General features: G+C 36.4%; 1 protein-coding gene across 8 annotated transcripts in view; it reads right to left on the bottom strand.

Moving 5' to 3' along the window:
- LOC127949208 (dystrophin) overlaps positions 1–17326 on the bottom strand; it is a 113239-nt gene that overhangs the window by 52567 nt on the left and 43346 nt on the right. For all 8 annotated transcript variants that reach the window (XR_008152264.1, XM_052546235.1, XM_052546230.1 and 5 more), the window contains exons 21-36: positions 12765–12945; positions 12110–12255; positions 10158–10370; positions 8292–8405; positions 7543–7698; positions 7168–7338; positions 5821–6003; positions 5385–5519; positions 3956–4108; positions 3697–3858; positions 3379–3489; positions 2237–2410; positions 1832–1987; positions 1265–1435; positions 842–1021; positions 106–228 (exon numbers count right to left, since the gene is read on the bottom strand). Coding sequence is in view for 7 of the 8 variants with exons in the window: in XM_052546235.1 (XP_052402195.1) it covers positions 106–228; positions 842–1021; positions 1265–1435; positions 1832–1987; positions 2237–2410; positions 3379–3489; positions 3697–3858; positions 3956–4108; positions 5385–5519; positions 5821–6003; positions 7168–7338; positions 7543–7698; positions 8292–8405; positions 10158–10370; positions 12110–12255; positions 12765–12945 (2529 nt within the window). In the remaining variant the exon portion in view is untranslated. The remainder of the gene's footprint in view (positions 1–105; positions 229–841; positions 1022–1264; positions 1436–1831; positions 1988–2236; positions 2411–3378; positions 3490–3696; positions 3859–3955; positions 4109–5384; positions 5520–5820; positions 6004–7167; positions 7339–7542; positions 7699–8291; positions 8406–10157; positions 10371–12109; positions 12256–12764; positions 12946–17326) is intronic.

Raw genomic sequence — 17326 nt, forward strand, 5'->3', positions numbered from 1 at the left:
AAAAGTATGGCTGCATAAAACAATCTCTAGTCCTCAGTAATGGAGAACAGCTGGTTGTCAAGTGGAACAGCTCATTGTGAGTGTGTGTTATGTGCAAGAGAAGACCTTTATAACGTGCTCGACACAGCCCTTGCTGTCCATCTCGTCCAGTGTTTCTTCAGCACGATCCACCCAGGTGTTGATCTGAGAAATGTTCTGCTCGAGTGTTTTCATTTGACTCTGATAATCCTGGATGACAGATGAGGAGTTATATATACATTTGGCCGCTTAGCACAAAGGAAGTTTGTAGCGCAAGGAAATTTCACGTCACATTAAAGAAATAGTTCACCCAGAAAATGAACATTCTGTCATTATTTACTCACTGTCATGTTGTTCCAAATCTTTATGACTTTCTCTCTGATGCTGAACACAACTTTTGCATAACATGATAGAAAGTAAGTCATACAGGTTCAGAATTTTCAAGTTTGGGTGAAATATTTCTTTAATCGTTTCGTTATACCTTAGAGGCCAAGCCTTATCTCTTGACATATTGTCCCTCAGATATTTATAGTTATTTACAAAGTAGAGCAAGGAGAAAATATAGTCAAAGAGATAAAAGATGAGAAAAATGATGGAGGAAACCGCAAGTAGTAGAAAGGTAATAAAGACGAGCGGGAGATAAATGTGCTTAACAGTTTCATAACATTATTGCCGCCTCCAGAAATCGCTGTCTGGATTTAAAGGAATAATATGGAGATATGAAATTGAAAGGAAATGAATTTAGCCTTGTAGGGTATATTTAGCATATGAAAAATTTAGCTTAAAATGAAATGATTCAGGAGAGGGTCAGAAGGTGGCTCACCAGCAGGAGTTTCAGCCACTGCTCGCTCCGTGATGTCACTGCGATCCAGTTGCAGTTGAGCAGACTGACCTTGTCATCAATCAGGTTCTCCTGGCTACGAAGTAAACCCTTCAGGGTCTCTGCTAACTCCCTCACCAGTTTCAGCTGTGGCTTATGATGCTCAGTGTCCTCCTGCGTAGCCTGGGTGGGAAATATGATGATTTAATTGGTTGTTTTTGACTTTAACTTTAAGTTCTATTTTTCTAATTTAAATCCATCTAATTTTGCGTTCTACTGAATGGCATTTTAGGTGTTGAAAAAACATATAGGTGTGTAAATGATAACATAACTGTCATTTCTTGAAAGAACTTTTGCTTTAACGACTAGAAAACCGTTTCAGATATAAACAATGCAGCTGAAATGAAACCAGTAGAGTTCATTTACTTTTGCCCAAGCCAACTCTGCATCCAAATCACTTGGCATGCCTTCCACTGAAGAGCGGCGCGTCAGTTCCTCATCAGTCATTGCCAACCATTCTGTCAGACCGTTTACCTCCTTCCTAAACTTCCTTAATAACTTCAAAAGCTTCTCCAGTTCCTGCTTTCCTTCTGTTACCTGCACACAGACAAATGATTTGATCAGCCATCAAGTGTTCAACATAAATGGAAACTATTTACTATACAAAACTTTTACAATACTACAATACTATTTCAAAGTTACAAAAATATATATTGTGTTCAAAAGTTTGGGTACTGTGTGTACTGTAAAAACAATATCATTAGCATAAATAGCATTTATTTGAAATATAAATTCTACTGTTAATTTAATGCATTTTGCTTGAATAAAAGTATTGATTTCTTCAAGGATACTTTTGATTTATTGTAACAATTTCCAGACGTTCATGGTTTTGATATTAGCATTGTGCTAAAATAAAAAACAGCAACAATACACAATGAGTAGCTGTGTCAAACTAGAACTGCACGTCTTACATTTAGCCTTGTATTCCCATACCTGTGAACCCAAATCATTGTATGTGAATTTGAGGGCTGTCAGCCTGTCGTCCAGCTCTTTGGGTTGTTCTGTCTGTTGCTTCTGCACAATCTGTCTTCCTGTCTTTATCACTGTCTCCACCTCTGATTTCAGCTCACTCAGATTCTTATAGAACTTCTACATGGGGGAAATAGAGAATGAATTAAACTCAGTCTGATATTGCTGTCTGACAAGAACCAAATGGCAACGTATGATTAAACAAAAACTACAATTAAACAGAAATTAGAACTTTAACAAAACAGAAGAAATTTCATACTGTATGAAGTATGGTACTCCAAAACTATTCATACATTAATAATTGATGCATTTATTTAAAAAATATAAGGTTAAAGCCTATTAAAACACCAAGCACCCTACATTACCCACCATGCATTGCTCCAACTGTGACTGTACCACCTCCTGCTCCACACTCCGAATACTCAGCACTTCCAGCTTCCCTTTCACCTCCTCTAACGCTCGCTCACATTCCCTCAACCGTTGATCAAAGTTAGCCGGCTTTTGGAAAAGCCGGAACTTGCCTTTAACATGCAATAGTTTATCCTAAACAGACACAAAAATACAGGCATGTATTAAGGTAATTGATTACTTGTTTATAATATGATGAATGTATTTAAGCAGGAAGCACAGTGGTCCAGTAGCCCACGACATAACAAAATCTCCACAACCCAACGAAATTGCCACAATGAATAAAACATATTTTGTTTTGTTGTACTAATATTGTTGTGTTGCAACTTATTTGTGTTGTGTTGTGCTAATTTCAGTGTGCTCTGGCTTGTTTGTGTTGTGTTGTGCTTATATTGTTGTGTTGTGGCTTGATTCTGCTGTGTTTTGCTAATTTCAGTGTTTCACGGCTTGTTTATGTTGTTTTTGGGCTAATTTCGTTGTGTTCTCACTTGTTTCTGTTGTGGTGTGCTGCTAGTTTCATTGTGTTGTGGCTTGTTTCAATTGTGTTGTGCTAATTTCTTTGTGTTGTGTTTTTTTATGTTGTGTTGCAGCTTGTTTCTGCTATGTTGTGCTAATTTCAGTGTATCGTGGCTTGTTTCTGCTGTGTTGTGCTAATTTCAGTGTATCATGGCTTGTTTATGTTGTTTGTTGTGCTAATTTCGTTGTATTGTGGCTTGTTTCTCTTGTGTTGTGCTAATTTTGCTGTGTTGTGGCTTGTTTCAGCTGTGTTGTTCTAATTTCAGTGCTGCCAGTTGTTTCCATTATGTTGTGCTAATTTCGATGTTGTGGCTTGTTTCCGATGTGGTGTGCTAGCTTCGTTGTGTTGTGCTAATTTCAGTTTTGCAAGTTGCTTCCATTATGTTGTGCTAATTTCAGTGCTGTGGCTTGTTTCCGTTATTGCTAATTGTTTCCATGGTGTTGTGCTAATTTCGTGGTGTTGCAGTTTGTTTCCATTGTTTGTGGAGATTTTGTTGTGTTTTGCACTACTGGGCCACTGTAAGGAAGGATCTGGCAACATGACAAAAAAAAATATATTAAAAATTATAATGATCTGTGTCTCTTACATATGTCGCATCAATTTCTCCAATCACTTTCTCTGATGCGTCAACCTCGACAGTCTTTTTCTTCATGTCATCTAGAGTCACCTCATGACCATTCAACTCAGTCTGAATTTTCTGTTTAATGAGTAATAAGGCAATAATTATCTGTAAATAATAATTAACTAAATAACTGAATTATAAATCAAAGATGTTAAGTGTAAGTAAAAGAATATATAAATAAAAATATATACAAAATAAATAAAAATCCCTGAGACCCTACACAGGACAAGCGCTTTTGAAGAAAACAGCTAAATTAATGAAATTATGAGATGATATGAATACCTGTGTCTCCTGAGGTATCTGTGCAGCATCTATGCCATCTGCTATGTAAGCAGTCAAATGTCGGTCAGTGTTATTCAGAGAGTCCTGAATGAGGCGCAAGGTTTTGTCATTCTCCTGGGCCCACTGCAAACTCTTCTCCAGCTGCTGTCGCCTTTGTAGAGCCTGTTTTTGACAACAGAAAGCAAAAGACAATCAAAATATGAGAAAATCCATTCAATAAACCTAGCGTTTCAGCTGCAGCAATACAAGAAGTTCCTACCCTTTGCATTAGTTCATCCCAGCGTGTGTTGTAGTCCTCCACTTTTTTGTGTATGAGCTCATCAAGGACTCTGCCGTCCATAAGGGTCTGGGCTAATTCACGGATCTGGTTGCGGTTATATTCAGGATGCTCTCTAATCATGGTGTCTAAAGACTGGAAGGGAATGGGAAACCATTTTAATACCTTTGATTTAGATGTCATTTGAAAACAGAAAACTTAATAAAAGATGCTCTCCACGGTGATGATGCAAAATAGAATTTTTGATATGACTATTTTATCATCGTAAGTGCATGTATTAACTCATAGGAAAGACAAATGACAAATGATATCTATTTAATATCTCACATTTTCTATTAGGCAACAAACTTGTGCTTGTTCTAGTAGCATTCCTCATTTTTAAAGTCGTTTTGGATAAAAGGTTCTGCTAAGTCAATAAATGTTTTGCTAAAGTCTCCTAATTCTCAGTTTTGTAAAATGTGTGTTACCAAAAGCAGGGGCTTCTCAAACTTTTCTGTCAGTTAAACCCCTTAGATGTAAGATATTTACTCGAAATACCATCAAAGTTGTTAATATTTCAATAATTTAACAACAAATTCTCATATTCGTGGTTCTCTGATCTCAATTCACATGGTAGTAAACAAATAAAATATTTAATAATGTTTAGTAAGTGTTTCATTTGTATTTATTATTATTATTATTTTTGTTATTATAGAGTATACAGGGCGGCACAACTTTGACAAAAAAGTTGTGATTAAAATTTGAAATATGATTTGGAAAATAACTGATTTTGAACAGTTGTTATTATTCAGTTTTTTTTTTAATTAATTTATTTTAATTTTCAACTTAAATTATAATTGTCAAACATGTTCGTTTCATCAATCCTGCTTGGAAAACACTGCTCTAGTTCTAGTCTCAGATTGCTCTAGTCTCAGTTTCAGAAGAGATCATCAATAATCATCAGAGAAACTTTTGAGACAAAGTGGAATCTCAGATCAGAATGGCTTAGGTCGGTGTCCTGCAATATGAAAGAGTAACCTCTAAACGATAAAATGTTCCTCTGGGACAGAGCGACCTTTCCAAGTCAAACTCTTAGCTAAAATGAAAACGGTGTCATCATTTACTCACACTCGTGTCATTCTAAACCTGTCTGCTCTTATTTTCCAGTAGAACGCAAAAAGAAATGTATTTATACAGCTCTTTTAACATCAACATGTCATGGTGAACACAGGCTGTCAAGCTTTAAAAAGGAGGAACAGAGCATACGACTCAACGTTTGTTTCCTTATGTGAAAACCAGACCAAAAAGTATTCTTTTAAAACAACCTCAAGAAACCAATTTTTTTATATGACTGGCTTTTAAGATGCTTTCTCTTTTGGTAAACATTCTTATAATATCTCTGAAGTTCATCTCAAAGACTTTTAGCACTCACAGTCAAAGCTTCTTCTATTTCCTCTACACCTCCTTGAAGGCTTTCGGTTTCATCAAGTTTCTTCTCCAGTAGGTCCATCCAGGCATTCTCCAACTCCAAATAAGAGAGCAGCTCACACCAGCATGCCCACACCTCCTACAACAGCCAACAGAAACGGGTTAGTCAAATATATCACATTGGGCCTGGGTCCTGAGAATTTGATCAAAGGTTAGAAGAACCACATTAGTGGTTTGAACCGAAAGAGCCTGGCGCTGGCTACATCAAAGTCTTGGGTTTGATTCCCAGGGAACACACACACACACTGATAAAGTGTAAATCTAAAAAGGACTTTAAGTTGCTTTGGATGAAAGCGTCTGCCAAATGAATAAATGTCAATATACGAGACACTATCTGACTCCCGAGAACAACCCCATCACTGGCACAATATCAAGCTCACCTCTAAAGTCTTGCATTTTCCATCGAGCCGGCTGCACAGTCGCTGGTAGTTAGATGTCAAAACATCCAGTTCTGCCTTTAGGGCATCATGGGCCGCAGGAGGAGCCTTTGAAATGAAATTGGTGACTTTATCCGTCAGTAACTTCACCTTTGTTTCCTTTTGATGGACTTCCTCTTGAGCCCGCTGAGTGGGAGAGAGTAGAGGAGATTATGTGAGCATTCAGATGTTTTCACCAAGGTTAGTGAACATCAGGATTCTCTTAAGCCTCCGTTTGGAAATTTAAGCTAAGTTTGGCACTGGGACAGAGAGAATACAAGATCCCTGCTACTGACTGTTGAACTTGGCAAGTTAAACAAAAATGTGCCCCATTTACTTCATGAAAAGCACAAAGCAACAGGATCACATAGAGGTGAAAAGCATCTGTGCACTGAGACGGAACCTGTTAGGAAATTAATATATTCAGTTGTCTGGGTGTCAGTCTTCTGCTATCATAACAACTGTCTGGGGAACTTCTCAAACACTTTGTTCTTTGTACAACATGTTCGTTTTTTCTTTTCTTTAAAGTCTGGTGTCTCGGTACTTTCAATCAATGGGCTACAAATGGGTGTCCCCTGACTGCTGTTAAAAGAAATGAAGACACAAATCCCATGTTCTCTAGTGAGATTAGATGTGTTAGATAAGCTATTATCGAACATTAAACTAACATAGCATGAAAAGTATTCAAACAATGTCTACCTCCCTCTTAAAATTTGGATTTTGGCTTGTTCCACCTCATGGGTCAGGATCTTTTGGAGGTATCACGCATTAGAAATCATATAATAAATGTCATCATTCTGACATCAATCAACTTATATTGAATTATTTGTAGAACTAAAATATTTTAATACTTTAATTTATTGATAGTCAGTCCAAAAATCCAACCCTGTAGCCACATGATCAATATATTAATAAATATATATAAATATATATATATATATATATATATATATATATATATATATATATATATATATATATATATATATATATATATATATATATTGCAACTATAATAAATGAAGAACAAATAGAGACAATTCTTTTGTTTCACCTACTCAGCTGTAATGTGTTTTTTTTTTCTTAGGGAAAAAATGTATTTATCTATTTAATAATATCTCAAACTGTTAGGCTGAGTGATTTTTGTATGTTTTAACCAAATTATTTCAAGACGAATTTATTTAAATGAATCATTTTAGCTATAACAGTTGTTTTGGCTTTTAATTTTCCAGAAAAAAGATCATTGACAATTGACAACTTTTCTAAACAATGACATCTTCCTCTGAAGAAACATGTTTTAAAGACACAAACCTTCAGTTCTTCCACCGCCCTATGAAGCTCCTCAGGTGTCTTGTACTGAAAGTCTCGTTCCAGATACTCTTCCTCTGCCTGAGTGATCCACTCCTGCATTTCCTGCATCTCTTTCCTCAAACTCATCGTCATGTCCAGCCCTCCTTTCAGGGCTGATTTCTTTGCATATGCCTGAGGACCAACAAAAATATTTTGTTTTGTTTTAATGACTACCTGAAAACTGCAAAAAAAAAAATCTAATAACATTAAAGTTTCACTTAGATACCGCCTAGGTGTGAAAATGGTATGCGTGGGCCTTTAAAAATGACTCAATTGTACCTCACCTCGTAATTAATTAGTATAATGCACCGTAAGCCCATGTGGCCGGTTAATTACCTGTTTGCAAATGAGCTCCCACTGAGCATTGAGCTCATCAAGCATCTTCTGTATTTTGAAGGCAAACGGTATCTCAGCTTCCCTCTTCAAGGCCAGTCCCACCTCATTGATGCCATTCAGACTTGGTTGGACGGTGTTGATGTCGTTCACCAGAGCCTGACAAATCAAAGGAGAATGTTTGAAATAGATGGTCTTGGCCATCCTGAAAACCAGGTCATGCCAATGCATTGACCCAATTCTACTAGATAGAAGCGAAGCTATTGCCATTATTGCAGCTAGCTTACCATAGGGCACAAAAATACAGAGATACCATTGAAAAATGTAATTTTGTGTTAAGCTACAGTTTTCATGACTAGTAATATGAAAAATCATTTCCTGCAATTGCTTGAAAAGAGAAGGCAGGGTCTTTACTGAGTCAGGTCCCAATGGGTTTATGCCTTATTCATCCACCGCTGCGAGTATATTAGCAGGTCTCCCAACATATTTTTGCAGATTTCATCTTAATGAGAAACAGCTCTTCTTCTTCCAGACCAATGCTTTAATTTAGGCTACGCTTCGCCTCTGCATAAAAGCACTCTCTTCTGAATATAAATTTTTGGGCCATGTTTGTGAAACACAATGATGAGTTTCTGGATCACGGTTGTTATTTTAGCACATCTTGCTCTAGGTCAGTATAGCATCAAGAGCTCTATTCTAGTTTAAACCACAAACATAGTTTTTATTGCTAAATAAATAAAGACTGTCCTCACCGTGCACTGTTCCAACTGTTTCTCCAAAGCCTCTGCATCTCCCAGAGCTGGCCATTCCTCATTCAGGAATACATCCACATCTGCCATCCACTTCTGCAGAGTCTTGGTGTCATTCTACAATGGGATGAAATAATGGGTTATCTGAAGATGCAGTCACAATCTCTGCTGCAAAAACCCATAGAAATTTTACACAAATATCAATAATATTAACATAAAACTAACAAATCACACATATTCCTTTACAATAATTTTAAATATTAAAGGGTTACTCCACCCCAAAATTAAAATTTTGTCATTAATCACTTACACCCATGTGGTTCCAAACCCGTAAAAGCTTTTTTTTTTGTCTTCAGAACACAATTTAAGATATTTTGGATTAAAACCTGGAGGCTTGTGATTATCCCATTAACTGGCAAGTAAATTGCACTGTCAAGGTCAAGAAAAGTATGAAAGACATCATCAGAATAGTCCAAGTATAGCCGAAATCACAGTACAATCATTATTTTAATCTTATGTGTATGTGATTTCATTAGACAATGTTGTGAATAGGCTTTTAGTGCAGAGATTAACATCTTTGAGAGCTGGTTATGTAGTCTTAATGGACCGCGTTTCAGTCATTAAAATATTAATTCCGTTGTCGAAAAACAGAAACATTAAAATATAATAATAAAAAACTTTTATTGAGAATTTTAGCTGCCTTAAAATGCAGAACATGAGCACAGAAAGGGCAAGATAATATGACGCACTTACGTCATGAATATGCTACTTAGCATATGACGTCATTTAGCGACATTTAACGACTTTTCAGGCAGGGTTTAGCTACTTTCCATTGAAAGAAGTTGGCAACACTGGCGTATGCTGCTCGTGTCCAGCAGATACTCTCCAAAATGGCACTACGGTAATGCAGAGAAACACAAAGTAATGGACTGTTCTTATGATGACTTTCATACTTTTCTTGACCTTGACAGTGTAATTTACTTGGCAGTCAATGGGACAGTCACAAGCTTCCCAGGTTTCATCCAAAATATCATAAATTGTGTTCCGAAGATGAACAAAGCGGGTTTGGAATGACATCGGGGTAACTGATTAATTACACAATTTTCAACTTGGGGTGGAGTATCCCTTTAAGTGAGGCAATCGATTTTTGCAGTTTTGTATTTTCTTTTAAATCGCATAATTTACATATTTTATTTATATATTAATATCTTTTTTTTGGGGCTACCACCTTTTTTCTTTTATTTTGGATGTGAATGGAATGAAACCGCAAATAATCAAACAGTGTTTTAACAAGATTTTAGTGAAAAATTAACAGCATAACAATGTATACAAGTTTGCTGCCATGACAATGCCTAAAATCTTTAAATGACCTTAAAAGTAATGAGAAAAACTTTACAGCTCAAATAATACACGTTTTAATGAAAGAATGAATGGGAAGTGTTTTATAAAATTACAAGCTGCATATTTAAAGGTCTCAATCACTTGCAATGTAAGTGCCTCCGTGTAACCTTGAATTTGCTCTTTTTTAAAGAAAACAAGTGACAAGTTATTACAAGTGACAAATGCTTTTGACTGAGCTTAATTTTTATTGAACCGAGAATCGTCACCTGAGATGCTGTATAAAACAGTAACCTTTAAGCAATACATTTCTCTTCTAGGAAGGATGTAGTTCAAAACCTTGTAAGCTTTCAGGTCGTAGGCAGCTGACTAGGTGCTGAGACACAGCCAGCATCTTCAGGTTCCCGCATTCCAGTACATTTTACTTGGAAAGCACCCAGCGTGGTGTAGGTGAAGTGTTACTGCTTCTGAGAAACTAGAGGCAGTGTAAATTGAGGAAAAGCCTCATCAGCATATTGTTTCAGTACATGCCTGGAACTGCTGTAATTTGGTCATGTGATCCTGCAGCTTCTGGATATTCTCCTCCAGCTGCTCAGACACACGTCTCCAGCGCACCATCACATTGTCCAGCTCGGTCCGGTACTTCTGACAGATCTCTGGAGGCGCTTTCTGGAACACCTGCTCAGCCATTTTATTGAGGTCATCCATGTCACCCTGATGGTCCTTCTGTGCTGCTTGAATTGCCTGAAAAATATTTTGGCACTCAATCAATGTGCATAAAAAAGTTAATTAAAAAGTACATTTAACAAAAATACTAATAATAGATAAATCTATGAATATTGACTGATTTAAAAAGATATTAATAAATAACTTGTTCCTCATGATCTTTCATAGTAAATGTGTCATTTTGGTAAATAAGTTCCATATTTATAATAGCTAATTATCAAATTAAGTGGTACAATCTCATAGAAACAAAATCAACCTACTAGAAACCAAAGTAGCACTGATTTATATTTATTTCATTGATACTAAATCTTACCATAAATTCTGTGTAATTGTTTGAATTTACTTTCTCATATGCCAGATTAATGTGCATATCACACTTGAAATCCTGTACAATTAAATAATGCTTTCAGCCCCATTTAACACTTTCACTATTAAAATAAACACATTTTAAAATGAATGGAATGGTTTGAATTAATTTAGCATAATTCTGCAAATTGCATTTAAAAATCAGAACACACACTGCAAATAAAGTCAGTAGATTGTGTCAGTAGTGTCTGGATAGAATTAAACTATTTGTATGTGTAAATACTTCTATTCAAATACTTGGGGTCTTTAATATTTTTATGTTCACAAAATATGAATTTATTTGATCTAAAATACAGTAAAACTAGTAATACTGTAAAATTATTACATGTTAAATAATGGTATTGTCTCCCAAAATAAATAACTGAACAGTATATAAATAATTTATTTATATATATATATATATATATAAACATAATTTTTTTTTTTCAAATATACACATGCATGTGTATTTATTCATACATAATAAATATACACCATACAAATATATATATATATAACAGAAACCTTTATTTTGGATGCAATTGATATTGATTAATCGTTGTCCAGCACAAATATTTTCTATCAAGTGTTCAAAATACTGAAATATGGCATTGGGTGTATCATTTCTGTACACTGTAGACCAATCACAACAGACTGGGCCACCGGAACAATAAGAGCAGAGCAGGCTCACAGAAAGTAGGGGTGCTCCGATCACGATCGGCCGATCGTTAATGCGCATCTCGTCAGTAAAGCCGGTTTTCTAATCAGCTGTTAATTCCATCAGGTGCATCATTTCACATAGAGCAGCTGTTACTACACTGAGCCGTTGTTAACAGAGAAGATGCGCCAATAAACGCTGAAAATTAACGTGATTTGCGCATCTTCTCTATTAACAATGGCTCTGTGAAGTAACAGGTGCTCTATGTGAAATCACGCACCTGATCGAATTAACCGCTGATAAGAAAACCGGCTTTACTGACGAGATGCGCATAACGATCGGCCGATCGTGATCGGATCACCCCTAACAGAAAGGAGGGTTTTAGAGAGACAGAATCTTAGGACTGCTTCAAAATAATCTTTTAAAAATCGTTGGAAGATGAGGTGATATTAAATGCATCTTTTCAGAAAAGGAAAGCATTGTTTGACCTTGCATGCATGTAAGCCTTAAAAGTTGCATAATGGGGCAGTTTTAATAATGCTGTCAAACGATTAATTGTGATGAATCACATCCAAAATAAGAGTTTTTGTTTATATAAAGTATATGTGTGCGTACTGTGTATATTTCTTATGTGCATATAAATTTAATATATAAACATAACATATTTTTCCTAAATATATACATGCATGTGTGTATTTGTTTATACATTTATTTATTTTAAATGAGTCTTACGTTTTTCAGTAAAATCTCATACCTTTATGTCTTTGAGCCTCTGCTCCATGACAGGATACTCAGTCACTGCTGTGGAGGGTATGGCTAGTTTATTTTCACACTGCTGTAGCCAGGCCAGCAGCGCTGCCATCACATCTTTATAACGTGCTGGTGGAAGACTAGACTGGACTAATACAAGAGAAAAGAAAAGGAAACATGTCTGAACACAATCTCCAGCCAGCAGTCCTGCCAGTTTTCCACAAACAATTAAATGTACAAAGTGTAACAAATGTCCCAAACTTTCCTTTGTTTTCAAAAAAAAAAAAAAAATTAATTATCAAATCATCTGGTTATGTTTCAGCAACTATTCAAAGGTGAAGTACCGTCAGAGTCATTTTTAAATCACATTTCAGCATTCTGCATAATTCTGAAGATTTTCTCAAATATTTTAATTTAATTAAAATTTAGAACAAGGCCATGAAAGTTACAGATGCTTTTGTAGCATAATAGGATAGAGATGCTCGTTGATTTGAAAGATTTAGGAAAATGCTGCCAGCTCAGAGGCTAACGTTACCCAACCAGACCACACTGCACTCTGAATCCTACATACAAGTGCTGTCATAGTTCAGTATATGAGTGATCCACTTTTAAACTCCCTCAACGTTAACCCAAATAGCATAGCACTAGACACCCCTCACCCAGAACAAGCTGTCTTTCCCTGGCCCTCAGGTCCTCCAGGACGTGGTGGTAGTGCTCTTGGAAGGCAGAGATGTCAGCATCAAAGAGAACAGGCGCCTCTTCTTTCTGCTGCAGCTCCTGAAGTTGCTCATGCAGCTTGTCCACTTGTGGTTGTAGAGCGGAGAGGCGAGCGATCTCATCCTGTGAAAGGTAATAAAGCATTGGGCTTGTAACGTTTCAAGCTAAGTCACATAATGGCACAAATACTGGCAGGAAAATGGCCCCATCTTTTTTGCTGTCAGCCCTTGTCACCTGAAGTGGGAACAAACATGAATATTTAGCACTTATAACTTGACTCATAACTTCAAAATGTCTATACTGATTCAAATACAAAGAATATTGTTTTGTTGCAAGGCAAATGTTTTTACAGACTTCACAAATTCAATAAAAACTTCATAAAATCTCATCTTTAGCTTTGAGTATTCTCTTCACACTTCTTTCATTGCATCTCCTGTCCTTTAGTAAGTGTATATTAGAGATTATTTATGATATGCTGCATATAAATTACAACTGCAATAAAATAGCTTTAATAAAACTGTATTTTTATTGATCCAATAAAAATAGTAATGTAGTAACTTAAATTACATTGTTCTGTCTGCCACCATATGAGATTCTGTTTCCTTTTTTCAAAATAGGTTGACGTGAAATATCAAAATGTTTTTTGTAATTGATATATATTATTTTTGTAATTGAAACAGAGAGAGACAGATATGTAAGATATTGTAAATGAACATTTGCAGAGAGAAATACATATATACCACCATTATCACCCATCACCATTTTTCTCAATAAATATATTTCTGAAGGTGCTGTTGACATGAAATTTTCACCAGATGTCGGTAACAACCCAAGTAATCCATACATACATAGAGAACAATACACGCTTGAAGACGCCTACGCCCATTCCTCCACACAAACAGTCTTCAAACCTTGAAGGTTCTGTGGGCTTCTTCTATGAACTTCAATCTTTGGTTCTTTCCATATATTTTCTATTGGATTCAAGTCAGGTGATTGGCTGGGCCATTCCAACAGCTTTATTTTCTTTTGCTGAAACTAAATGGGGGTTTCCTTGGCTGTGTGTTTGGATCATTGTCTTGCTTGAATTTCCATCCTTGTTTCATCTTCATCATTTTGGTAGATGGCAGCAGATTTTTAACAAAAAAATGTTCCATTCAACCTTCATTCAAACATATGAATTTTGCCAGTGCCACACCAGGATGTTTTGGGGTGATGTGCAGTGCCATTTGACCTCCAAACATGGTGTGTATTATGGCAGTATTTCGCAGGTTTGTGTAAATGTTGTGCAGCAAACTTTAGACGAGCTTCAACAGGCTTTTTCTTCAGCAATAGAGCTTTGCGTGGTGAGCGTGCAGGCCACGGCGGTTGAATGCATTACTTATTGTTTTCTTTGAGACAATTGTATCTGCTAATTCAAGGTCTTTCTGAAGCTCTCTACAAGTGATCCTTGGCTCTTGGACAACTCTTCTGATAACCATTTTCACTCCTCTGTCAGAAATCTTGCGAAAAGCACCTGGTCCTGGCCGGTTTATAGTGAAATGATGTTCTTTCCACTTCTGGATTATAGAAGTATAGAAATCCTTCTTTAACAAATGCAATCAGGATGATTTTACAACAAGGAATAAGGTTGCAATAAGGTTGTGAAGGTCTTGAGAAACCTCTTTGCTTTAACCCACCATGAAAGGTTTCTTGTGTGACACATTGGTCATGAGACACCCTTGTATAGGTGATCAGTTGGGACTGAACCAACTTATATTAATTTCCACTGACATTTTGGATTTCTTTCTAATTACTGATAGATTTCTGCGGGTGTCTTGGCTTTCCATGCCTTTTTGCAGCTTGCTTTCTCCATGTGTTCAATAGGTTTTCCCTGTGTCATTTCACTTTATTACACATAATTTAATTTCTGAACTTATTTGTTTTGCGTTCTTTGTATGTATGAATTAATTGGATTGTTACCAAACATCTATATATATATATATATATATATATATATATATATATATATATATATATATATATATATATATATATATATATATATATATATAGAACAAAATTATAAACGCAACACCTTTTTTTGCTCCCATTTTTCATGAGCTGAACTCAAAGATCTAAGACTTTTTCCACGTACACAAAAGGCCTATTTCTCTCAAATATTGTTCACAAATCTGTCTAAATCTGTGTTAGTGAGCGCTTCTCCTTCACTGAGATAATCCATCATCTTCACAGGTGTGCCATATCAAGATGCTGATTAGACAGCATGATTATTGCACAGGTGTGTTTTCCACTGGCCATAATAAAAGACCACTCTAAAACCAGTCTGTATCTGGTGTGACCACCATTTGCCTCACACAGTGCAAAACCTCTCCTTCACATAGAGTTGATCAGGTTTGTTGATTGTTGCATATGGAATGTTGGTCCACTCCTCTTCAATGGCTGTGCGAAGTTGCTGGATATTGGCAGAAACTAGAAAACACTGTCGTATTCGCTGATCCAGAGCATCCCAAACATGCTCAGTGGGTGGCTCCGTGTCCAGTGAGTATGCTGGCCATGCAAGAACTGGGATGTTTTCAGCTTCCAGGAATTGTGTACAGATCCTTGCAACATGGGGCCATGCATTATCATGCAGGAACATGAGGTGATGGTCGTGGATGAATGGCACAACAATGGGCCTCAGGATCTCGTCACGGTATCTCTGTGCATTCAAAATGCCATCAATAAAATGCACCTGTTTTCATTGTCCACAACATACGCCTGTCCATACCATAACCCCACTGCCACCATGGGCCACTCAATCCACATCATTGACATAAGCAAACCGCTCACCCACACAACGCCATACACGCTGTCTGACATCTGCTCTGTACAGTGAAATCTAGGATTCATCCATGAAGAGAACGCCTCTCCAAAGTGCCAGACGCCATCGAATGTGAGCATTTGCCCACTCAAGTCGGTTACAATGACGAACTGCAGTGAGGTCAAGACCCCGATGAGGACGACAAGCTTCCCTGAGATATATATATATATATATATATAAATATATATATACACACACACACACACACACACACACACACACACACACACACACATACTGGTTTCCATGTTTGATGGGGACCAACTTTTTAATCATCACATGTGGGGACCACCCTTTCTAAAGGGTTTTGAGGTTTGAAAAAAATTAGGGACACTAACCATAGCTCTCTTAGCCTATACACGACTTCAGACAACTGAATTAATGAAGTAATGTCTTGACCATGCTTAATGGGGACTTCTGAAATATCGGGTGAACATGACTTACAGGGACCAAATTAGCATATTTTATGCATATCATTTGCATAATACACACACATTCCCATGATTTGAGGGGACCTTGCGCACACACTAATACGCACATTCCCATGATTTGAGGGGACCTTGCGCACACACTAATACGCACATTCCCATGATTTGAGGGGACCTTGCGCACACACTAATACACACATTCCCATGATTTGAGGGGACCTTGCAACAACAAATATTACAAATGACAAATAAAAGGCATTTTACTGCATTTGATATTTTGCTCTTAAAATGGGTTTAATCCACAAAGTAAAATTTAAATGTTTATTAGTAGTACAAAAGTTACAATTTTGAAATTTCACTTTATTTTATGTGGATCTATACTGTAGTGAGTCCTGCAAACGGTTCTAGTGATGCAAAGCTTCATTCTCGCACAAAAGCCCAGTTTCACAGACAGATTACCAGGAATAGGCCTTACTTAAATTAGGGTATAGACAGAGGTGGGTAGAGTACCCAAAAACTGTACTCAAGTAAAAGTCAAAGTACTAGTCTTGAATAGTTACTTGAGTAAGAGTATCGGATAAAAAAAAAAATCTACTCAAGTGGTTAGTTACTAGTTACTTCGGGTCATATATACTGAGCCTATTTTTATTAAGATATATAGATAAAATGTATGTAATGTATGTGTGTCTGTGTATAAATGTTTATATTTCATCAGCCTTTACTCCAATTTATGTAATTTATTATAAAACCCTGTCTGTTTACTTAAGTAACAGATATATGTGTCATGGCATAACATATTTTTAATACGCCTGACTTTATATTAAATGTGAATTTAACATTAAAAGTTAATGTGATATAAATATTGCTAGTAATCTTTCATTGTTCAGAAAGAGAGCAAATAACATTTACATTATTAAAGATAATTTTCACTGACAGTCTAGATTTCAATCACTCTCAGAAACTCCCATTAAAATCACTGAAACTGTTAACACTGTGAAATCAATATCTTAATTATAGATTCATACACACATCTGCACTTTGTTGTTTCTGACGAGAGAATTCTCCAGAAAGCGGTCTACAATCAGTGAGCGTGTGAAGGAAGCACCGACATTTCAGCGATGACTCATCGGAACACCTCTGATTGGCCATTGCATTCAAAAGCTCAACAGAACCGTGTGTGATTGGTTAATGTGCAGCGCTGTAAAAACGCGTCTGT

Source organism: Carassius gibelio, chromosome B1 (genome assembly GCF_023724105.1).
Source record: "Carassius gibelio isolate Cgi1373 ecotype wild population from Czech Republic chromosome B1, carGib1.2-hapl.c, whole genome shotgun sequence".
NCBI classification, from domain to species: domain Eukaryota; kingdom Metazoa; phylum Chordata; class Actinopteri; order Cypriniformes; family Cyprinidae; genus Carassius; species Carassius gibelio.